The sequence below is a fragment of the Hyperolius riggenbachi genome, chromosome 2 (genome assembly GCF_040937935.1).
Source record: "Hyperolius riggenbachi isolate aHypRig1 chromosome 2, aHypRig1.pri, whole genome shotgun sequence".
NCBI classification, from domain to species: Eukaryota; Metazoa; Chordata; class Amphibia; order Anura; family Hyperoliidae; genus Hyperolius; species Hyperolius riggenbachi.
In genome coordinates, this window is record NC_090647.1 from 537,864,879 (window position 1) to 537,889,650 (window position 24,772).

A 24,772-nucleotide genomic window follows, 5' to 3' on the forward strand; every position below is an offset into this window, starting at 1 on the left:
AATACAGGGCTACTTTATGGGATTTTAACCACTTCCCCTCAGCCGGAATGAGTAACTACGCACCTGCAATATGCCACAACTCTGTGCAGGGGCGTAGCTACTACGTCCCTCCCACCGTGCCCCCCCCATGCTGGGTACCGCCGCTCACCCGCCGCTAGATCAATGAATGGGAAAAGCATTCCCATTCAATGATCTAATTCCCCGTATGAATGACGCAACGTCTATTCAGGCGGCTCTGCCATTTACAAATCCAGTCCACGCAGTCCTTCCGGTTTCCGTACTAACAGTACGCAAACTGAATTCACCACCGAGGACATCTTGTGGCCAAATTGTAAAATTACATTCCCCCCCCTTTTTTTTTCAGTAAATACCTAGTTACCCTTTTTTTTTTTAAATTAACTCCTGACCTCCCACACTCCCCTAAAGTTTCCAAATGTTTTTGTTTTGATTACAAAAAAAAAAATACAAATAAAAAAAAAAAATACATAAATAGTTACCTTAGGGACTAAACTTTTTTAATATGTATGTAAAGAGGCTATATTATTATAAATTATGGGTTTGTAATTAGGGATGGACGCAAAACTGAAAATATGCAGGTGTGGTGTGTGGGGTCTGTGTGGTGTGTGTGACTCAAACGGCTTGACCGATTTTTAAACGAAACTTGGTACACAGATCCCTTACTACCTGGGATGATATGTTCTGGGGGTCTCGCGGCCCCCCTGCACATGTGGGCGGAGCTACAAACAGCAAATCAGATTTCATCCATTCATGTCAATGGAAAAAATATAAAAGGCTGCCATTCTCACAGTAATCAAGCCACAGTCCCCACACATGGCACAGTTGGTCACTTGGTGACCGAGGTTACAAATCCAGGAAAAGTGGGCGGAGCATAAAAGCAAATCAAATTTCAGCCGTTCATTTTACATGTGAAAATGTACACTGCAGCCATTCTTAGACTGTTAATCGCAGGGGTCTCAAACTAGACACAGTTGGTCACTGGGTGAATGTGATTAAGATTCAAGAAAGTGGGTGGAACCTACAGCAGCCAATCAAAATTCACCTATTGATTTTCAAGGGGAATATTTAAACTGCTGCTATTCTTACACTGTTAATGCCAGAGGCTTCAAAAGTGCTACAGTCGGTCATTGTGTGACTGGGGTCATAATTCACTAAAGGGGCGGGGCCACATACAGCCAATCAGATTTCCTTGGTGGATAAACTGCTTCCATTCACAGATTTTTGATGCCAGGAACCTGGAAGCTCACAAACTTGTTCATTGAGTGTCTGTGTCCAGGTAACAAAAAGTGGGCGGAGCCAAAAACATTTTACTGGGAAAATATAAACTGCAGCCATTCTTACACCGTTAATGGCAGGGTTCTCAAACTTTGCAGTGTTGGTCACTGGGTGAATGAGATTAAGATTTTGGAAGGTGGATGGAGCCTACAACAGCCAATAAAAATTCCCCTTTTGATTTTCAAAGGGAATATTTAAGCTGCTACCATTCTCTTATACTGTTAATAGCAGATGCCTCAAACCTGGTACAGTTGGTCACTGGGTGACTAGGGTTCAAATTCAGAAAGGGGGCGGAGCCACAAACAGCCAGATTTGTTCATTTTTCAATGAGAATATAGAAAGTATTGATACCAAGGACCCCAAAGCTGATTAACTTGATAACTGAGTGACTATGTCAAGGTTAGAAAAAGTGGGCGGTGCCAACTACATTTTTTTACTTGCAGGGTTCCCAAACTTTACACTATTGGCCACTGGGTGACTGGGATGAATATTCAGAAATGTGGGTGGAGCCTACAACAGCCAATCAAAATTCACCTATTGATTTTCAAGGGGAATATTCACATAGCTACCATTCACACACTGTTAATGGCAGAGGCCTCAAACCTGATACAGTCAGTCATTGGGTGACTGGGGTCCAAATTCACTAAAGGGGTGGAGCCACAAACAGCCAATCAGATTTGATAGCTAGATTTCAGCCATTCTGTTATTGGCAGGGTTCTCAAACGAGACACAGTTGGCCACATGGTGACTGGGACTAATATTCAGGAAAGTGGGTGGAGCCTACAGCAGCCAATCCAAATTCCCCTTTTGATTTTCAAGGTGAATATTTACATTGCTGCCATTCATGCACTCTTAATGGCAGAGGCCTAAATTCTGCTACAGTCAGTCACTGGGAGACTGGGGTTTAAATTCTGAAAAGGGAGAAGGCCAAAAACAGACAATGCCAAAGTCCTCACAGCTCATAAACTTGGTCATTGAGTGACTGTATGTCAAGGTTCGAAATAGTGGGCAGAGCCAAAAACAACTAACTTTTTACAGGGGAAAATGTAAACTGCAGCATTTCTTACACTGTTAATGGCAGGGTTCTCAAACTTCCCACAGTTGGTCACTGGGTGACTAGGATTAATATTCGGTTAGCCTACAAGAGCCAATCAAAATTCACCTATTGATTTTCAAGGGAAATATTGAAACTGCAGCCATTCTTACACTGTTAATGGCAGAGGCCTCAAACCTGCTACAGTCGGGCGTTAAGTGTTTGGGGTTCAAAGTCAGTAAAGGGGCGGAACCAAAAACAGCCAGATTTCTTTGCTGGATAAACTGCTTCCATTAACACAATTTTGATGCCAGGAACCCAAAAGCTCACAAACTTGGTCATTGAGTAGTGACTGTCAAGGTTAGAAAAAAGTGGATGGAGTTAAAAACAGATTTTTCTGGGAAATTGTAAACTGCAGCCCTTCATTGTTAATGGCAGGGTTCTCAAACTTTGCAAAGCTGGGGACTGGGTGACTGAGATTAATATTCAGGGAAGTGGGTGGAGCCTATAATAGCCTATCAAAATTCACCTGTTGATTTTCAAGGGGAATATTTAAATTGCTGCCATGTTTACACTGTTAATAGCAGAAGCCTCAAACCTGCTACAGTTGGTCATTGGGTGACTGGGGTTCAAATGCTGGAGAGGGGTGAAGCCACAAACAACCAATCTGATTGGTTTAATTTCTATGGGAAAATACAAATTATTGATGCCAAGGACCCCAAAGCTCACAAACTTGGTCATTGAGTAATTGTGTGTTAGGGTTAGAAAGAGTGGGCAACGCCGGGTCATCAGTGGGTGGAGACAAATACAAATTTCACTGGGAAAATGTAAACAGCAGTCATTCTTACACTGTTAATAGCAGGGTTCTTAAATTTTGCACAGTTGGTCGCTGGGTGACAGGGATTAATATTCAGAAAAGTGGGGGGAGCCTAAAAACTTCACCTATTGCTTTTCAAGGGGGATATTTAATTACTACCATTCTTTCACTGTCAATGGCACAGGCCTCAAACCTGGCACAGTTGGTCATTGGGGTTCAAATTCAGAAAAGGGTGTGGAGCCACAAACAGCCAATCAGATTTTTTCAATTCAATGCAAATTAGTGATACCAAAGACCGCAAAGCTCACAAAGTTGGTCATTGAGTAATTGTGTGTTAGGGTTAGAAAAGTATGCGGAGCCAACACCAGCCAAATACATACCTGGGCAACGCCGGGCAATCAGCTAGTTTCCAAATACAATATTGGAGCCATACACTGTACTAGACAAAAATTTTAAAAGTTGCAATAACCGGGACAAATGGGCAAATAAAACGTATAGGTTTTAATTACGTTAGCATGTATTTTAAAACTATAATTGCCGAAAACTGAGAAATAATGAATTTTTAATTTTTTCTTATTATTCCCATTAAAACGGAGTTAGAATAAATTAATTATGAGCAAAAAGTACCCCCCAAAGAAAGTCTAATTGGTGGTGTAAAAAACAAGATAGTGCGTTTTGTTGTGATAAGTAGTAATAAAGATATAGGCGAATGAATGGAAGGAGCGCTGACAAGTGAAAATTGCTCTGGTTTTTTTTTAAGGGGAAAAACCCTTTGAGATGAAGTGGTTAAATTGCCATCCATTCACCTTCACAGATTTAGTCAGCCTCTACATTCTCAAAAGCACCATTACCTGGCATTAGCAGGACTGTAACTGGGAGAACTGCAGATTTATTTTTAGAGACCGCTTGCGAGTAGGAATGGTCAATAAGATTGTAGTAAATAGGATTTGCTGCTAATTTTATGCAAATTTATGGAGCTTGGAAACGGACAAAAACTCACAGAGGCCTAGTGCACACCGGAGCGTTTCCGCTGTGGTTTGCGATCTGCTTGCGGGTGCGGATCCGCTAGGGTAATGTATTTCAATGGGCTGGTGCACACCAGAGCGGGAGGCGTTTTGCAGAAACGCATACTCCCGGGCTGCTGCAGATTTTGGATTGCGGATGCGTTTCTGCCTCAATGTTAAGTATAGGAAAACCGCAAACCACTCTGAAAAACGGCACTTCAGAGCGGTTTGCCAGGCGTTTTTTGTTACAGTAAAGCTGTTCAGTAACAGCTTTACTGTAACAATACATGAAATCTACTATACCAAAAACGCTTCACAAAACCGCAAAACGCTAGCTGAAATGCTGCAGAAAAAGAAAAAGCGTTTCAAAATCTGCTAGCATTTTGCAGATCTGCTAGCGGTTTTTGGTGTGCACTAGGCCTAACTGCAGGATTTGATTGGTCCATTTAAAAGCTGCATAAAACTTGCATCAACTTGGAATCATTAGTATCCAGCTGACTATCCCTACTAGTGATTAATGCCCAGTTATTTACCTGCATGATTTTGTCTCCGGCCTGAAGTCCGGCCACTTCTGCGGGGCCTCCCTCTGTGACCCTGGTGACGTAGATGCCCTGTCATTGGAGACAATTAGAGCGCGCAGATTAAGCAATGTATTCGCATAATATACAACAAGGGAAATGGTGAAAAATGTAAGTATAGAAATGCTTTCCTCCTCTACCTCCTTTTTTAGTACCCAAAGCACCTCTGAGATAAAAACAGATTCCAAATACCTTTGTGACCCAAAATGGCTTTCATGTGACCTCTGCATAGCTTAGCAACTTTTCCATCAGGGTCTAAAGTGAAGCCGAGGAGAGGGATATGGAGGCTGCCATATTTATTTCCCTTTAAGCAATACCAGTTGCCAGGCTGGCTTGCTGATCCTCTGCCTCGAATACATTTAGCCATAGACCCTGAACAAGCATGCAGCAGATGGGGCGTTTCTGACCTGATTGTCACATCTGATAAGCAGGCTTGGGTTTTTTCGAGTAGCGTACTACTCGAATTTGGAATTCAAATGAAGTCTAATGACTTCACGTGTGACCGCGCAATAGGGGGGGGGGGGGGGGGTCACGTACCCAGAAGTCTTCAGGACATCTGTGTTCCATTACGCATCATAGGCATAATGAGAAGCTGCATTCCGAAGTCAGACTTCATTTAAATTCAAAATTCAAGTAGTATGCTACTTGTAAGCCCAACCCTGCAGACAAGATTACAAGCTGAAAAGATTAGCTGTATGCTTGTTTCTGGCGTTTTTCAGACACTACTGCAGCCAAATAGACCAGCAGTGCTGCCAGGCAACTGGTATGGTTTAAAAGGGAATAAATATGGTAGCTTCCATATCACTCTCACCCCGGGTTCACTTTAAGGCTGCTTTCACAGTGGGACGTTACAGGCACACGTTAGAACAGCCTGCAACGCAGCCCAACTCACAGTAATGAAAAATCAATTCACAGTGCCCACGTTGCGTTACAGTGTAACGCTGGACGTTGTATGAAAGTGCTGCACGCTCTGCGTTATATGCGGTTTTAGCCACATTAGACTGTTTGCACATGCTCAGTAAAGTTTTATTGTTTTTTGTGTGGAGGAGAGGAGGAGGGGAGAGTTCGCTATTTTTCCTAGCCACATGGCTAATTAATGTTCACTGCACTGCAATACCATTCACTTCCTGCTAGCAATGATTCATATGAATCATTCTCGGTTCTCTGCCTGCTAGCAATGATTCATATGAATCATTCCCTGCCGGCTAGCAATGATTCATATGAATCATTCTCTGCCTGCTAGCAATGATTCATATGAATCATGCTCAGTTCTCTTCCTGCCAGCAATGATTCATATGAATCAATCATTCTCGGTTCTCTGCCTGCCAACCATTATTCATATGAATCATTCTCGGTTCTCTGCCTGCTAGCAATGATTCATATGAATAATTGCCGGTTCCATCGAGCGAAAACTGTGCACCAAGAGCCGCATAACGTGGCTCTATGTAGCGTCCACCATTAGCACCACCATGCGTTGCGTTAGGGGAACGTTATGCGACCTTAACGTCCCCTGCAACGCAACGTCCCACTGTGTAAGGGCCCTAAAGCATGCCTGAAGTGAGGCTATTTATTTCCTTTTAAACAATACACTTTACATGGCTGTCTTGTGGATCCTCTGTCTCGAATGCTTTTAGCCACAGACCCCGAACAAGCATGGAGATCAGATTTTTGTGACCGAATCACACACCTGAAACAAGCATGCAACAAATCCAGACAGATGTCAGACACTACTGTATTCAGAAAGATCAGCAGGACAGCCAGGCAACTGGTATTGTTTAAAAGGAAACATGGCAGCCAACGTGCGTTTTTCCTTTCAGGTTCCCTTTAACCTCCCTGGTGTTCAGTTTCTGCTGGATTTCTGTGCAAAAGTGGTTCAGTTAACCTTCATGACGACATTTTTCCCTGCAACTTACCAAAGTGTGTCCAGCTAGAGTCTAACATACATTTTACAAGTTTCGAACGCAAAATCAGGTCACAATTTTCCCACTCTTCAGCTTTTTGGCAGAAAAGGTGTAGTTTTGCACATTAGTTTTTTCACATGAGAACTTGCATTAGTGCAAATTTTTGCATGCAGGTTTACAGAGCATCCAATTGCACATGGATATTTAATGGGAAAAACCACAATCGAAAAAACATCACCATGCCTTAGAACCGCTGGGCGAGTCAGACTCCTCCATACCACATTCAGCTACCCGTAGATTCAGGCGTATAAGATGACTGGGCGTATGGGATGACCCTCCCCAACTTTTCCACAGTTTGAGATATACTCGCCATATAAAAGTACCCCTCTTCCAATGCATATACTGGTGCTATGTATAACCAGATACTAGTGCTGTACGTTATGTGGTACCCAGTATATAACAGTATACAGGCGACTGACTGGTTGGTTTGGTCAGCTCTCCTTTATCAGAGCGGTATGGAAGAATAGATCGCAATGTGCCCATAAAACAACTCTTTCACCTGTCTGGCCCGCCCTTGTATCCTATTTACCTCCTCCTCTGCCTCTCACATCTCGCACATGTGCGCCTGCACCGCTTCACTACAGTCCTCAGCAGGGAGATCTGAGAGGCGGTAACAGGATAGGGCGTATCACCCGGCATTAATGACACCCGGCGTATAAGACGACCCCTGACTTTTCAGAAGATTTTCAAGGGTTAAAAAAGCCCAAAATTACTTACGGTAATTTCTTTTCCAGAAGTCGGAAGGACAGCAACCCTGAGACATGTCTCCCTCCACATTCACTGGACAGGAACTAGATTAAACAATTTGCATAATTAGGTAGGCAGGGCACACACATGTATATATATATCGTTATGTCCTTACCCCCTCAGTTAATAAAAAAGACTCCGCACATAATGATGCTTCCAATAACTTTTAATAAGAATAGCGGTGGGTAGTAAGGGTGCTGTCCTTCCGACTTCTGGAAAAGAAATTACCGTAAGTAATTTTGGGCTTTCCCAGAACGTCTCAGGACAGCAACCCTGAGATGAAAAACAAGAAATAATATTTAGGGAGGGATTACAGCCTGCAACACTTTTCTGCCGAACGTTAAGTCGGCACTAGACAATACATCTAGCCTATAATGTCTCACAAAGGTGTTCTGACTTGACCAGGTGGCTGCCTTGCAAATTTGCTCAACTGATGCTCCTGCCCTCTCTGCCCAGGAAGTTGATACTGCTCTGGTAGAATGAGCCCTGACCGCCGAAGTCAGCTGTTTGCCTTGTTGAGCATAAGATAGAGATATAGCCTGCTTGATCCATCTGGCTATGGTTGATTTTGAGGCCTGTTTACCCCTGAACTTTCCGGCCAATAATACTAATAATGCATTGGAAGTCCTCCAGGACTTAGTGCGCTGAAGATACTCCAGAACACATCTTCTAACATCTAGGCAATGTAACTTCTGTTCCTTCTGATTGGAAGGGTTATTACAAAAGGAAGGCAGAAAAATTTCTTGAGATCTGTGGAATTTCGAAACAACCTTAGGTAGGAAGGAGGTATCTAGACGAAGTGTAATTCTGTCGTCACTTATAACACAATATGGTTCGAGAATTGACAATGCCTGCAATTCCCCCACTCTTCTGGCTGACGTTATTGCTAGAAGAAAAGCAGTTTTGATAGTTAAAAGTTTATCAGAACTATCCACTAATGGTTCAAAGGGTGGCTCACATAGCCCCTGTAGCACAGTGTTCAGATCCCAAGATGGCACTCTACTATGGATTGTAGGTCGAATCCTCCTGAGTGCTTTGAAGAATCTGATGATATCTTCTTCCTCTGCCAATTTTCTGTCAAGAAAGACTGTTAATGCTGAAACTTGTACCTTCAATGTACTACTACTTAGACCTTTCTGGAATCCATCTTGAAGAAATTCTAAAACTGAATTGGAATGACCAGTATCTCTAGAATTCGCCTCACACCAATTGTTGTATACCCTCCAGGCTTTAGAGTATATTTGGCGCGTCACCTTCTTCCTGCTTTGTAACAGTGTTTCCGATAACCTATTAGAAAATCCCTTACTTTTCAGTATTCGCCATTCAGGCTCCATGCTGAAAGATGAAGAAGGCTCAGATTGGGATGCACCGCTGGTCCCTGAGTTAACAGGTCCTCTTGATCTGGAAGGATCAGATGATCCGTAGCTAATCGTTGTAGCAGAGCAAACCACGGTCTTTTTGGCCAAAACGGGACAATCAAGATTGCTTCCGCCTGGTCTCGATAGATTTTGTTCAGTACTCTGGAAATCAAATGTAGAGGCGGAAAAATGTACATTCTGTGATGGCTCCAGCTGATCGAGAAGGCATCTACTACCCATGGTTCGTCTTGGGGACAAAGAGAGCAAAACATCCGGCATTTCGCATTGCTCTTTCTGGCGAATAAGTCCACTTGAGGAACAATCCAGTGTTCTGTCAACTGATGAAACACCCGGTCGTTGAGACTCCATTCGTCCTGGGACAGACTGCATCTGCTCAGGTAATCTGCTAGGCAATTTAGTGTCCCCTTCAGGTGAACCGCTTTTATAGACTTGAGACTGCGCTCTGCCCAATGCAGAATCCTTGATGCCTGCTGTTGCAGTGACTTGCTTCTTGTGCCTCCCTGGTGATTTATGTATGCCACCACTGTACTGTTGTCTGTACGTATCGTCACGTGGGTTTTCCATATCTGTATCTTGAATGCTAGTATGGCTTCCCAGACTGCTTGCAGCTCTCTGCTGTTCGAAGACCTGTTGCTGATCCGGCTTGACCATTGTCCCTGAGCTGTCAGAGAGTCCAGATGCGCTCCCCATCCCCAAGAGCTCGCATCCGTTGTTATGATGTACTGGGTTGGAAACTCCCAAAGATTCCCTGTTGACAGATGTTGTGGCTCCGTCCACCACAGTAGTGACTGCTTGACACTCCAAGGAATCATCACTCTCTTGTCCAGGGAGGAGAGATGCTTGTCCCACTTTGATAGGATCCAACTCTGGAGACTTCTGGAGTGGAGTTGACCCCACTGTATTGCAGGGAAAGATGAGGTTATTGTGCCCAATAAGGCCATCGCTTTCCTCAAGGATATTGTTTTCAGACTCTGAAAAGAGAAAACAGACTTTAACAACAAGGAAGATTTTTTGTCAGGTAGAAAAAGTCTCTTATTTGTAGTACATATCTCAAACCCCAAAAATTCCATCTTTTGGAGAGGCTGAAAGGACGATTTTTCCCAATTAATTAACCACCCCAATGTCTGAAGGAAGTCTATGGTGGACTGAGTCTGGGATCCCACTAACTCAACAGAAGGTCCCCAGATAAGTAAATCATCCAGGTAAGATATTACTTGAACAGACTGAAGCCTAAGCCCTGCCAAGACTTCTGCCATGATTTTTGTGAATAGCCATGGAGCCGATGATAACCCAAAGGGAAGGGCGACAAACTGAAAGTGTCTTACCTCTCCTTCTAACACCACCGCAAATCTCAGGAACTGTTGTGATTCCAGATGAATCGGCACATGCAAATACGCATCTTTTAGATCCAATGATGTCAGATAGGAGCTGTCTTGTAGTAGGTTCAATACTGAGCGGATGTTGTCCATCCGAAACTTTCTGTATCTTACTGCGGTGTTTAGCCTTTTTAGGTTTAAGATGAACCTGTAACTCCCTTGAGGTTTCTTTATTAGAAAGACTGGGGAGTAAAACCCCAGTGTTTCTTGACATTTTGGGACTCTCCGTATAACCCTTTTTTCCAATAGTAAGCTTACTTCTGACTGGAGGGCCTGGGCCTGAACTGGAGCTCTTGGGGAAGGGGTCACCCAGAATTGAGATGGTGGTGGGGCTATAAACTCTATCTTGTACCCCTGGAGAATAATGTTCAGTAACCACTTGTTTTCGAACTTTAACTGCCACTGTTCGAAAAAATGAGCTAGTCTGCCCCCCACTGGAATTCTGGCGTCATTGTTTTGTTGGTTGACCTGTAGAGGTATATGGAGTACTGGGTTTGGAACGCTGGGACTTGTTGGGAATCCATCTTCTTCTCTGGTTCCCCTTGTTTTCCTGTTCGCTTTTCCCTGAAACACGAAAGGAACGGTTAGGGCGGAAAATCTTTCTTTTATATGGGAAATTTTTCTTTTTATCAGCGGACCTCTCAAGTGTTTCTTCTAACTTGGTTCCAAATAACAAGCCCCCTTCACATGGAATACTACACAATTTTGATTTAGATGAGGTATCTCCCTGCCATGTTTTCACCCAGATTCCTCTTCTGGCAGAATTAACTAGGGCTGTGGTTCTTGCTGTGAGTCTGACTGAATCATCAGCTGCATCTGATAGATAGTTTGTTGCATGTAAAATTTTTGGGAAAAAATTCAAAAGTTCCTCCCTAGATACCCCTGAGGCTATCTGAGACTGGACTTCTACTAACCAAATTTTTAAAGATCTTGCTACCGCTGTAGATGCAATAGAGGGTTTGAAATTTAAAGATGCTGCTTCCCATGCCCTCCGCAAAATATTGTCCATTTTCTTATCGATAGGGTCTTTTAAACTACCAAAATCTTCGAATTGAAGATCTGATCTCCTGGATACTTTAGAAAGAGATGGGTCTAGTTTGGGTGCAGTCCCCCAAAACCTTTGGTCTTCAGGGCTATAAGGATATCTTTTATTTAGTGATTTAGGCCAGAAAGCCCTCCTATCTGGATTATCCCACTCTTTCCTGATAATCCCCTTAAGACTACTATGCACTGGGATGAAAGTCACTTGGGGTTCTGACAATGTTTCATACATCTGATCTAATGGAGATAAAGTCTTTTGCTCTATAGTAATACCCATGGCTTCATGCATGGCTGCCAATAACTCCTTCATAAAGTCAGTGGAAAAAGCAAATTTCTGATTCTTTACAGTTTTTTCAGCAGATTTTTCAGTCTCTGAGGGTATCTCTTCCAGAGATGAAATATCCAATTCCCCTTCTGACATTTCTGAATCTTCAGAATCGTCATCTTTCCTTTTCCTTTTTAAAGTAGGGTCCCCTATGGGAACTGAACCTGAAGGACCTGGGATATCTGATACTGCCAGGGCTGCAGAGACTGCTGCAGGCACTGAAGGCATTTGTACATTAGATACTGCAACCTCTGGAACCTTGATAGTCTGCACAGCAGACGAAATTTCAGATCTAATCCATCCTTTTAATTCCTTTAACATAGTGGGGGTTTCTTCTCTAACCACCTTTTTAGTACAATCTTGGCATAATACTTTTGAAGAGGATGACATATAATTTCCACATATAGCACATTTTTTCCCCGATTTATGTGTTGCTTTAGAACCAGCATGTGGTGTAGTCTTGTCAGTTTTATCAGGTTTATCAGGCTTGTCAGGCTTATCAGCTTTGTCTTGTCTTGACCCAGATTTGGAATCTGATCTTTCCATTTTAGGCTGTAATAAAACAAATAAATACCAGCCATTAGCTCAGCCAAGCCTAATAACCCTCCTAAGGGATATGTAAACAATTACCACAATGTTACATACCAGAGAGGGTACGGAACTTGTCTCCACAGAGCCCTGGGAGGAAGATCCACCGGCAGCCTCCATAGTCAAACACAAAGTGAGACTAGGACATCAGCTTAATAGCTGATTTAAATAATTGCTTAATGCCCAACCCTTCTTGCATTATGCAAACGTTAATTCCTACCTGCTGTAGTAATCCCCTTAGCGTTCCTCCAGGCAATCCCCTGCAGCTGAGTGTGATGTGTCAGCAGACGCTGACTTCCATGCTGCAATGGCCGCTGGAACGCACGCCGGGTCAGGAACTTCCTGCTTCCGGCTTTCTGACTTCCGGTCACGTGAGGCGCCAGTCACGTGACCCTGGGGCGGGCAACTTCCGGATTCAGACGCCGCTTGTCCTCCGAACACAGCACAGGGGGAGAGGCCAGTGCGTGTAGCATGACCCCGCGCTGAGACAACTAGCCAGCGCCGACAAAGGGGATCACACCAGCCGCGGCTCCTGTGGACTCACATGGGTGGCCAGCCTTACCCCCTACATCTAGCATCCTGCTGGACAGGAAAACAACTGAGGGGGTAAGGACATAACGATATATATATACATGTGTGTGCCCTGCCTACCTAATTATGCAAATTGTTTAATCTAGTTCCTGTCCAGTGAATGTGGAGGGAGACATGTCTCAGGGTTGCTGTCCTGAGACGTTCTGGGAAATAGTCTTATACACCAGGATATACTGTATTTTTCCTAGGGCTAGTCATGCTCCTCCATACTGCCAGGAAGGCTACACCTCTATTCATTCTATTAATTGCTTCAGATTTCCTTATCTCTTCCCCATTTGCCCCGATCCATTCATTACAGAATCAGCCGGGAGGTCCTTAGAGAACAGGCCAGGTCGTTCAGTCAGGTGCCTGTTTGGACGTTAGAATATCGAGCAAAAGCAGATACTGATATCCAATAGTGATTTAGCAACTATACATCTATTAGCATTTTCAGTGCTACAGTGACCAGTTATCCTTAGCAGGGACAACCTGACTATCCCAGGGAAAAAAAAAAACACACAACACACACACGTAGATAAATAAATACTTGTTCTACTTATACAACATATGCATTGTACTGTCCACGTTTTCATTTCAGTGAATTTTGTATAGTAAATAAAGAGAAGATTGTTCCAGGCATTTTCCATCTTTACTGTTACCACTTCCTGTTTTAGCCATGATTATGCTTCTCAAGTGATAGTCAAAAATAAAGTGACTAATCTCTATGGGAAACCCCACACCACCTTCCTCAGCCTAGCTAGAGCTTTAGCTCACGAAACTCCGCAAAACACACAGACAAGACAATGGACGCGGTCTCTCCTACCTTGTCAGTCTTGTCCTCAGAGAACGGGTTCTGAGCTGAGTCCTGGTCTATGCCGCCTCCTATACTGAAACCAAGGATCAGGTTCTCTCCCTGACGCAGCTTAAGGATTTCAATTCTTTGCTGCACAAAAGGAGAAAAAAAAAAAAACAATACCCTGAATATTACCGGTACTTTGATTGAGAAAGTAAAATTACAGCTTTGTGAAAATATTTATACAGTCAGGTCCATAAATATTGGGACATTGACAATTCTAACATTTCTGGCTCTATACACAACCACAATGGATTTGAAATGAAACTAACACGATGTTCTTTAACTGCAGACTGTCAGCTTTAATTTGAGGGTACTTACATCCCAATCAGAAGAACGGTGTAGGAGTTACAACAGTTTACATACCTGATATACTCACTTATAAGCCTAATTTTTTAGCACAAAAAATGTCCTGAATATTTACATCCCTCGGCTTATATGAGAGTCAGTGGAGCAGGTTTAGTTACTGGCAGAGGAGCGTGAGGATCATGCACTAGTGATCCTGCTCTTGCCAGCTGGCTCCCTGCTGTGTCTGTGCCCCCCATTCCCTGCAACATGGTGTGCGGAGTGCGCTGCTCAAGGCTACCTGTGTCCCCTGGCTTGTGGAGCAGAGCATGCCAGCAACGTGTCAGCAGTGCAATGATCGGGAATTGTTCCTGTGTGACAATAGCGGTGTCTCATGTCTTGAGACACAGCTGTATCATCCTTGGGGCACATCTGGCTATGAACCGACTTGTACTGGGGGCCCATCTGGCTACTGTGTAGAGAGTTATATTGGGGAGGGGGCTTATACGCGAGTCAATCACTTTTTCCTGGTTTCTGAGGGAAAAGTGGGTACCTCGCCTTATACACATGACTGCTTATATACGAGTATATACGGTATGTCATCCAAAATCTTCCAACCCTGAATTTTCGGAAGCCACCAACTCCAGGTACCCAAAATTGCTCCGACTCAACAGTCCTGGGCTTTGATCCCAATTTTTACCATTGTCTGAGGCGACCCTGGAAGCAACAGGTTGCTTCCACGGTCAGTTGGCGCCGCATTCCCCTCCCTCTGCGGGGGTGAAAAATGACCATCATCGGGAAGCACCACTGAAAACCAAGAAATGCTTTCTTGCATGCTTGCAGTAAAAGTATTTGGACAAGACGCCGGGCAGCTGGTTTAGATGCCCAACTCAACCGGTCCAAAAAAATATCACACTTCATATAGCTCTGATCAGGTTCCCTTTAGTAGAGACCACACAATTCAGGAGAGCTTGCAGTGCAGTTCATCTGCTGACTGCACAAAAGCACTGGTTCCTGGCTAGTTAACTTTCACAATGAAAATTAAATCACAAAGTGAACACAAGCAAGTTCTCAGTAGAATTAGTACAGTACAGGTTAATTTCATCATGGCACAAGTCAGCATAGCTACCCTTTAACAAAAAACTACAAAAAGGTGCTTGGTTCAGTTGAACTCCTTAAAAAGGAACTCCAGCCTAAACAAACATACTGATTAGTTATGTTAAATAAAATAGATAGGTAATACAATCTCTTACCCACACTGTTTTAAAAGAACAGGCAAATGTTTGATTTCATGATGGCAGCCATCTTTTTGGTTGAAAGGAGGTGACAGGGAGCATGACAGTTCCAACTGTCCTGAGCACCTGTCCCAGTTGCTAGGCAACGTGAACAACAACATAAGAAATCCCATCATGCTCTGCACACCATGAGGGAAAAAAAGTCCGGGCTTTTTTTCTTTGATGGGTGGAGCTTAGGTAAAAATGCAGCTAAAAATGATGCTTTGGTAAGAAAAACAAAGTTCTGATGCTGTGAAACTGTTAAAGAAACCCCAAGCCTTTTCAGTTCTGCTGAGTAGATTTTTAGTCCGGAGGTTCACTTTAACCTCCTGAGCTGTATGCCCAACACTGTCAGGCATGCCGCTCGCTAGCCTAAGGAGTCCACATGATTAATTAGATCAAATAGCTGCAAATGCTTTAGCTAGCACTAGGCTAGCTAGTATAGGTGGCCAGCACCCCCCAATCCAGCCGCCTATACATTACCCAGCCTGGATCGCGCAGCCTCCCTGCACAGCTTCGCTCTTCTCTATGGGGAGGATTGGGACTGTGCATGACGTCATGACGGAGATGTTATTACATCATGTACGATCCTCACCATAGAGAAGACCGGAGCTGTGCAGGGAGGATGCGCGATCGCTGGATCCAGGCTGGGTAATGTATAGGCGGCTGGATTGGGGGGTGCCGGCCACCTATACTAGCTAGCCTAGTGCTAGCTAAAGCATTTGCAGCCATTTGATCTAATAAATTAAGTGTGGGGACTCAGGATAGCAAAACCACCTGAGCGGCGTAACGCTCAGGAGGTTAAAGCGGACCTGAACTCGGAACTTCCTCTCTGCTCTAAAAGATAAGCAACAGCATAATAACCTTTAAAGAAAAAAAATCTGTTACAGCCGATACAAATCCTGCAATAAATCTGCAGCGTTCTACTTCCTGCTTTTCATGGATGCAGACGAAGGGTTAACATCCTGTGTTTACAAATTAGCTGCACTGCTGAGGCAGCCAGTTGACAAAGCTGAGAGATCAAATTACACTTGTGATTACTTCCAGCTGGAAAAGAGGGAGGGGGGAGAATTAGACAGGCTCTTCACTCTAAACTCTGGATTAATCTGTGTCTTAGCTTCTTGATTAATCTGTTTTCCTTGTGTCCCATGCATAAGTTCAGGTCCTCTTTAACCTCTAGAGGACCATAGTGCTAACCCCCCCCCCCCCCCTGAAGACCACGCCATTTTTCCTGAAATGGCCACTGCACCTTTAAGGCCAAGCTGCAGGGCTGCACAACACAGCACATTAGTGATCCCCCCTCCACCCTTTTCTCCCCTCCAACAGAGCTTATAGCTGGTGGGGTCTAATCAACCCCCCAATTTTTTTTTTTCTTTTCATTTTTTTTTACAAACCCCTCCCTCCCCCCAGCCAGCCAGTCCTGGCGATCAGCTGTCATAGGCTTCTGCCTAGGAGAGCCGATCGCTCTCTAGGGTCACACGGCTGTCCCCAGTACAGCGCTCCCGGGAATCGCCGTGCTGTACTTAGCTAAAAGACGGCGGTTTCGCCATCTAACAGTCTCCCGAGCGGCGATGGCTGCTCGGAGACTGAAGGCGGGGCGGAGCTCCTCCCCCCAAGCAGGAGATGCGCGCGCATCCTGTGCGCGATCTCCTGCAGTAGCCGACCCCAGGACTTGACACCAATTGGCGTTAGGTGGTCCTGGGGCTGCCGCCGCGGTCACTCCCGTTGGTGTGACGCGGTCGTTAGGTACTTAAAGGGAACCTGAACTGAGTAAAATTAATGAAATTAAACACATGATGTAGCTGCAAATGAATATCAAATGGCCATTTTCAAAATGGAGGATGGAGAATTCCATTGATCACAGTGGACAAACAGGACGCAGGAGAGGAGAAAGATTGATGAGTAGACTACACGGGAGGTAAGTATGATGTGTGTATGTTTATTTTGACTTTTAATTTTCAGTTCAGGTTCCCTTTAAACTCTTCATGCCGTGGGCTGATGGGCTCAGATACGTGCGCACGTAAAGGTACTCCAGCAGCGCATGTGCACTTCGCCAGACTAGCCGGACCTTTATAAGTGTCCAGGATATAGGAAGTGGTTGATAAAAGCATACATGAGATAGGAACAGGCATATATAGCACACAGTACAGGATAACAGACAGTACAGTAAGCAACCAGGGAAGAGGTGGGGAGAGATTACAGATCCCATCATGCTTTGCACAATGGCTGCTGGACACAGTGAGGGATGAGTCAGAGGGGAGCTGGCTGTGACTTGCAGGAATGCTCTACTGATAGGAATGTCAAACACACCTCCAGTATCAGCTCTTTCCACCAGGAACCAGCTATGTGTTATCTGGCCAGTGACTTCCCTGTGCAGTGTATATACTGTATATAACTCTTCCTGGAAATGTCTGGGCAGCACAGTACAGTGCCATAGCTGTACAGGAAGGCTGCTGCAGTAGTTGTGCATCATACTCAACTGGTTTTTACTATGCGAGCAAAAATATATGCTTAGAAAAGCACTGCTAGTGGGTTCCAAGCCTTAAAGGGAACCTAAACTGAGAAGGATATGGATTTTTCCTTTTAAAATAATACCAGTTGCCTGACTCTCCTGCTGGTCCGGTCTCCAATACTTTTAGCCACTGCCTACCAGCAAGCATGCAGATCAGGTGCTCTGACTGAAGTCAGACTGGATTAGCTGCATGCTTGTTTCAGGTGTGGGATTCAGCCACTACTGCAGCAAAAGGGATCAGCAGGACTGCCAAGCAACTGGTATTGTTTAAAAGGAAACATCCATATCCCTCTCAGTTTAGGTTCCCTACTCAGCGATTGTGCACAGTTTACCGATCGCCAGCGCTACAGCAGTGTTACCCTATGAGGGTGTTCTCACAGCAGAGATTTTTGTTTTTTTTAGGAAAAAACTAAAAAGAATGTACTTCCCAAACTATTTATAGAGCGATTTTTCTTAAATAATTAAGCAAAAACGCACATAAGTAAACATTTGTTTTAAAGTGGACCTGAATTCTTGCACAGGAGAGCAAAGAGAAATGCACCCTGTATGTATATAGGGAGTGTAGCCTAATTCCCCCTCATCTGTGACTAAGTGAAAGTTGTAATTTGATCCCTCAGCTGTGTTAGGCGACTGCCATGGCAGAGAGCTGATTGGTAAACACAGAATGTTAACCGTATGTCTGCTTCAATGAAAGCAGAAAGTAAACACACTGCTGAGCTTTTGTTTCCTCCTGTCAGAATTCGAAAATGCACCGCGAACTGGGCCTTACACCCAATGGATCGCGGTGAAATAGCAGTAGTGGAAATAGAAAGAAACACGATTGCATTACAATGCGATTGAGTTTTAGTGAAACGGCCCTGCTGGCTGCAATGCCTGGTATACACCATGCAATTTCCCATCAGATAGATCGGTCAAAACGATCATTTTCAACAGGTCCAATAGGATTTCCAATAATTCTGATCGATTTTCCAATCACTTTTATACAAAATCGAGCAAAAAAACCAATTGGAATAATCAATTCGAGCCATCCGACGGGAAATTGTATGGTGTGTAGTAGGCATAAGTAAAGCCTCATACAGATGGTACAATTTTCCATCAGGTGAACGGATCTGTTAGATCATTTACGACCGGTCCGATCAGATCGCATTCAATTTCACAATCCATTTTGGGTACGCAACGCAAAATCTATCAAAAACAATTTGGATGTCTATACACGATGCAATTACTTCACCGGTCGATTTGATGGAAAATTGTATTGTGTGTATGATGCTGCGATTACACGGCTCAATTCTGAGTAGAGATGTCGCGAACCTCCGATTTTAGGTTCGCGAACCTCCGCGAAAGGTTCGGTTCGCGAAAAAGTTCGCGAACCGCAATAGACTTCAATGGGGAGGCAAACTTTGAAAATTTTAAACAATTCTACCGGCTGGAAAAATGATAGAAAACCTGTTTCAAGAGCTCTAATACCTGGAGGCACACCTGATTGAGTGAAATACACATAACTGCTGGAGGACCCACCCTCCTCCAAGCAAGGTCCTTATACCATTTGACTCAGTTGTCTGCCTACACTAATTAGTTATGGGACAGCTGCTACACACTCTGCTAGGGAGATTTTAATTAGGCTCTTGTGGGTCCCCACCTCCCCTCCTACCTATTCCCTCCTCCCTCCTACCGGAGGGAGGAGGGTCTAATCTGCCAGGGAATTATACTATTTCAAAAACCAGTTTACATCATACCATGGCTGGGAATCGAACCCAGATCTCACTGTGTAGTGTGCAAGTCACCCTAACCACTGTACCACTACAGTAGTAACTGAAGCTGGCCTAAAATTTACCATTTATGCTCAATGCAATAGAAACATTAGGTTGCTTAAAGGGAACCTTAACTGAGAGTGATATGGATGTTTCCTGTAAACAATACCAGTTGCCTGGCAGTCCAGCTGATCTTTGTGACTGCAATAGTGGCTGAATCACACCCTGAAACAAGCATGCAGCTAATCCAGTCTGACTTCAGTCAGAGCACCTGATCTGCATGCTTGTTCAGGCGCTGTGGCTAAAAGTATTAGAGACACAGGATCAGCAGGCGATTCAGGCAACTGGTATTATTTTAAAAGGAAAAATCCATATCCTTCTCCGTTTAGGTTCCCTTTAAGGATTTGTAGCATAAAAGCCAACTCACATTGGCTGGGATTTGAACCCGGGTCTCACTGTGTGGTGGGCAAGCACTCTAACCACTGTACCACAACAGTAGTAACTGAAGCTGGCCTCAAATTTACCATTTATGCTCAATACAAGAGAAAAAAAAAGACAAGACAAACAACATTTATATCACACTTTTCTCCTGGCGGACTCAAAGCACCAGAGCTGCAGCCACTAGGGCATGCTCTATAGGCAGTAGCAGTGTTAGGAAGACTTGCCTAAGCTCTCCTACTGAATAGGTGCTGGCTTACTGAACAGACAGAGCTGAGATTTGAACTCTGGTCTCCTGTGTCAGAGGCAGAACACTTAACCATTACACCATGCAGCCACTGCTTACGGATATGTAGCCAGACATGGCCTTGTCTTTTGTGTTCAACAGTTGTCCAAAGAGAACCCCAGATAGCCAGGTAGATTCATCTCTCTCTCTCTCTAGTAGGGATGGTCACCGCTTTCCGCGGAATTGTATTTTTGAGCATAGATTGAGCATAAATGGTACATGCTAGGCTGGCTTCAGCATGTAGTGTTGGTGAGAGAGAGAGATGAATCTACCTGGCTATCTGGGGTTCTCTTTGGACAACTGTTGAACACAAAAGACAAGGCCATGTCTGGCTACATATCCGTAAGCAGTGGCTGCATGGTGTAATGGTTAAGTGTTCTGCCTCTGACACAGGAGACCAGAGTTCAAATCTTAGCTCTGTCTGTTCAGTAAGCCAGCACCTATTCAGTAGGAGAGCTTAGGCAAGTCTTCCTAACACTGCTACTGCCTATAGAGCATGCCCCAGTGGCTGCAGCTCTGGTGCTTTGAGTCCGCCAGGAGAAAAGTGTGATATAAATGTTGTTTGTCTTGTCTTTTTTTTCTCTTGTATTGAGCATAAATGGTAAATTTGAGGCCAGCTTCAGTTACTACTGTTGTGGTACATTGGTTAGAGTGCTTGCCCACCACACAGTGAGACCCGGGTTCAAATCGCAGCCAATGTATGTTGGCTTTTATGCTAAAAATCCTTAAAGGGAACCTAAACGGAGAAGGATATGGATTTTTCCTTTTAAAAAAATACCAGTTGCCTGAATCGCCTGCTGATCCTGTGTCTCTAATACTTTTAGCCACAGCCCCTGAACAAGCATGCAGATCAGGTGCTCTGACTGAAGTCAGACTGGATTAGCTGCATGCTTGTTTCAGGGTGTGATTCAGCCACTATTGCAGTCACAAAGATCAGCTGGACTGCCAGGCAACTGGTATTGTTTACAGGAAACATCCATATCACTCTCAGTTAAGGTTCCCTTTAAGCAACCTAATGTTTCTATTGCATTGAGCATAAATGGTAAATTTTAGGCCAGCTTCAGTTACTACTGTAGTGGTACAGTGGTTAGGGTGACTTGCCCACCACACAGTGAGATCTGGGTTCGATTCCCAGCCATGGTATGATGTAAACTGGTTTTTGAAATAGTATAATTCCCTAGCAGATGAGACCCTCCTCCCTCCGGTAGGAGGGAGGAGGGAATAGGTAGAAGGGTAGGAAGGAGGTGGGAGGAGGAGACCCAAAAGAGGCTAATTAAAATCTCCCTAGCAGAGTGTGTAGCAGCTTTCCCATAACTAATTAGTGTAGGCAGACAACTGAGTCAAATGGTATAAGGACCTTGCTTGGCGGAGGGAGGGAGGGTGGGCGGGCCTCTAGTAGTGAGAGCAGTGTGTTTGGCAATAATGTGTCTGCTGACAGTGATATGGAGGGTCAAAGTTTTGCTCAATAGAGCATTATGGGGCGAATCGAACTTCCGCAAAAGTTCGCCTGATGCAGGAGAACACGAACCCCCAAAGTTCGCCTGGAACCGTTCACAGGCGAACCGTTCGCGAAACCTCTAATTCTGAGCCATTAAGACGGCTCGATAGGTAATTTCCGACATGCCCGATCGTTTCGCCACTCGATTCCAGACTGAAGTGAATGGAAAAAGATAAGAAAAATGAGCAGAAGATAATAGAATTGACTGCGGAATCGAGCGGTGAAACGATCGAGCTGTGTATTCTCAGCACAAGACTTCATGCCTGGTACACACCATACAATTTCCCATAAGGTTGATGGGTCAATAGATCGTTTCTGGTAGATCCGATTGGATTTCCGATTGTTTTTCTGATCATTTCTATGCAAAACGATCAGAAAACCGATCGGAAATCATATTGGACCTGTCGGAAATTATGTACTTGATCCATCTATCTGACAGGAAATGGCGTGGTGTGTACCAGGCTTAAGGTTCGTATACACGTCCGATAAAGATCGTTCGTCACGAACGATTCGTGACGTTTACACGATATTCAAATTAGACCGAAAAGATCGTTAGTAATGAACGATTGTGTACACACGTGAACGATATAAGTATAAAGTACTGAACGATTAACGGAAAAAAAAATGCGTGCGCAAACGGAAGTGACGTTATGACAGGCAATAAGAACATGCGTACTACTCCACAGATAATCATTATCGGACGATCTTTGTACACACTGCAACGATTGAACGATTATCTTTCGAAAAAAATCGGCCGGGTTGGATCGGTCGGATTAAACAGTAACGGTCGTTATCGTCCCAAAAAAAGATTGTTGGAAAATTTGGAATGCACGATTATCGGTCTGATTGTCGTTATCGGTCATTTTCGAACGATCGTTATCGTACGTGTGTACTCAGCTTTAAAGAGACAAAAAAAAAAAAAAAAAGTTTCCCTGGGGGGTACTTACCTCGGGTGGGGGAAGCCTCAGGGTCCCAATAAGAATCCTCCCTCGACAAGCCTGACGTATTTACCTTCCCTGGCTCCAGCAGGGGCGCTGTTGCGGCTCTCAGCACGGAGATAGGCGGAAATAGCCGTTCTCCGTCAGGTCCGCTCTACTGGGCAGGTGCAGGAGACTTGCGCCTGCGCAGTAGAACGGCCCAACAGCGATCAGCTATTTCCGCCTATCTCCGAGCGGAGAGCCGATACTGTGCCTGCGTTGGAGTGGGAAGGTAAATATTTACATCCCCGCCATTACGGGAGCTTTTTCGCCGCGAGACACAGCAGGAGAGGAAGCCTCAATAGGATCCGGAGGCTTCCCTGACACGAGGTAAGCACCCCCAGGAGAACTTTTTCTCATTACAGGTTTTCTTTAAGACAGCAGCATTCACGACGATTAGAGATCTGCACACAGTTCATAACCTGCCAGACAGGGAAGATCACATTTGCTGCAGAGTTACTCATACAAACAGCTGTGACAGGAGGAAAGAGAAGGACGTTTTCCTTTGTTTACATAGTTACTGGGTCAAAACACAGGAGTCACTACTCAGCCACAGAGATAAGGAAGCTCTGATTAGCCTGCAGCCTGGCCACATCCTTTTGAGATTATAAAATACAGCAACCCAAAAATGGCAGCAATCACAAAGAGAAATCAACCTCTAGTAAAATATTTACAACGATGTGGAAGCTGCCCCTCCTTATCCATTCTTATGGTGCCCATACACGGTGCAATAAAAACTTTATTTTCCCGTTTATTCGATCTAAACGATTGAAAGAAAGTCAAAAAATCTTTCTTTTTCGATCAAGAATTTCAAACGATTATCCTGTTTTTTTTTGTTTGTTTTTTTCTTTTTTTCGAGAAAAAAAATCAGACATGCTGGAAAAATTTTGATGATTGTGTATTTTAATTGTATCATGTATGTTAAATTGTATGAAAAGATCTTTTAGATACTAATTGTAAAAATTGTTTCAAAGACTGTAATCTTTATTTGCATTGTCTTCATAACAAGATTGAAGATTAAATATTGAAGTATGATTACCATTATAATTATATTTTTTTTAATCAAAGTAAGTTTGTCCTTATTAACCACCCTGGCGTTCTGATTAAATCGCCAGGGAGGCTGCGGGAGGGTTTTTTTTAAATTAAAAAAAAACTATTTCATGCAGCCAACTGAAAGTTGGCTGCATGAAAGCCCACTAGAGGGCGCTCCGGAGATCGCCTCCGGCGGCAAGAAATAACACGGAAGGCCGCAATGAGCGGCCCTCCGTGTTTCGCTTCCCTCGTCGCCATGGCGACGAGCGGAGTGACGTCATGGACGTCAGCCGACGTCCTGACGTCAGCCGCCTCCGATCCAGCCCTTAGCGCTGGCCGGAACTGTTTGTTCCGGCTACGCTGGGCTCGGGCGGCTGGGGGGACCCTCTTTCGCCGCTGCACGCGGCGGATCGCCGCGCTGCAGCGGCGATCAGGCAGCACACGCGGCTGGCAAAGTGCCGGCTGCGTGTGCTGCACTTTATTTGGTGAAAATCGGCCCAGCAGGGCCTGAGCGGCAGCCTCTGGCGGTGTTGGACGAGCTGAGCTCGTCCAGACCGCTCAGCAGGTTAAGGAGAGTCCACAGGTACAATCAATGCAAATGCATATTTGGCCTTCTAAGGCCCAGTGCACACCAAAACCACTAGCAGATCGTCAAAACGCTAGCGGTTTTGGGAGCAGAGAGCCGATATTTGCCGGGTGCACACCGAGCGGATTTTGTATGCGATCCGCCGGCCACATCAGCTTGAAAATCCACGTGGCTAATGCATCTCTATGGGCTGGTGCACACCGGCGGTTTGAGGTTTTTAGCAAACCGCAAACGTGCAGCAAGAGGCACGTTTGCGGCTTGCTAAAAACCTCAAACCGCCGGTGTGCACCAGCCCATAGAGATACATTAGCCACGCGGATTTTCAAGCGGATGCGGCCGGCGGATCCGCCCAGTGTGCACTGGGCCTTACTGAACGTTAATAGAGCCATTTGTAATCGCTCTGTGATAAAAATTCCCTCAGCACGAAAAAACAAACAAAAAAAAAACTGAGGTAAAACACACCTATATAGTTGCTCTGAGGTATTAACTTCACACTAAATACATTGAACCACTCAGAAGAAAAATACAGCTCAATAGACGCTTTGCCGTCTGTGTTAACAATTTGAGG

At 44.5% G+C, this 24,772-nt stretch overlaps 2 protein-coding genes across 2 annotated transcripts in view; both read right to left on the reverse strand.

The window, feature by feature from the left end:
• Window positions 1–24,772, reverse strand: part of TAX1BP3 (Tax1 binding protein 3) — a 49,808-nt gene that overhangs the window by 10,393 nt on the left and 14,643 nt on the right. Inside the window, exons 2-3 of the mRNA XM_068270718.1 lie at window positions 13,536–13,655; window positions 4,681–4,758 (exon numbers count right to left, since the gene is read on the reverse strand). Of these exons, the coding sequence (XP_068126819.1) occupies window positions 4,681–4,758; window positions 13,536–13,655 (198 nt within the window). The remainder of the gene's footprint in view (window positions 1–4,680; window positions 4,759–13,535; window positions 13,656–24,772) is intronic.
• On the reverse strand, window positions 7,395–10,418 carry LOC137547290 (uncharacterized). The gene is made up of 2 exons (XM_068270717.1): window positions 10,138–10,418; window positions 7,395–9,783 (listed from the first exon to the last, which is right to left on the reverse strand). The coding sequence occupies exons 1-2, from the start codon at window positions 10,400–10,402 to the stop codon at window positions 7,733–7,735; spliced, it is 2,316 nt and encodes a 771-aa protein (XP_068126818.1). The 5' UTR covers window positions 10,403–10,418; the 3' UTR covers window positions 7,395–7,732.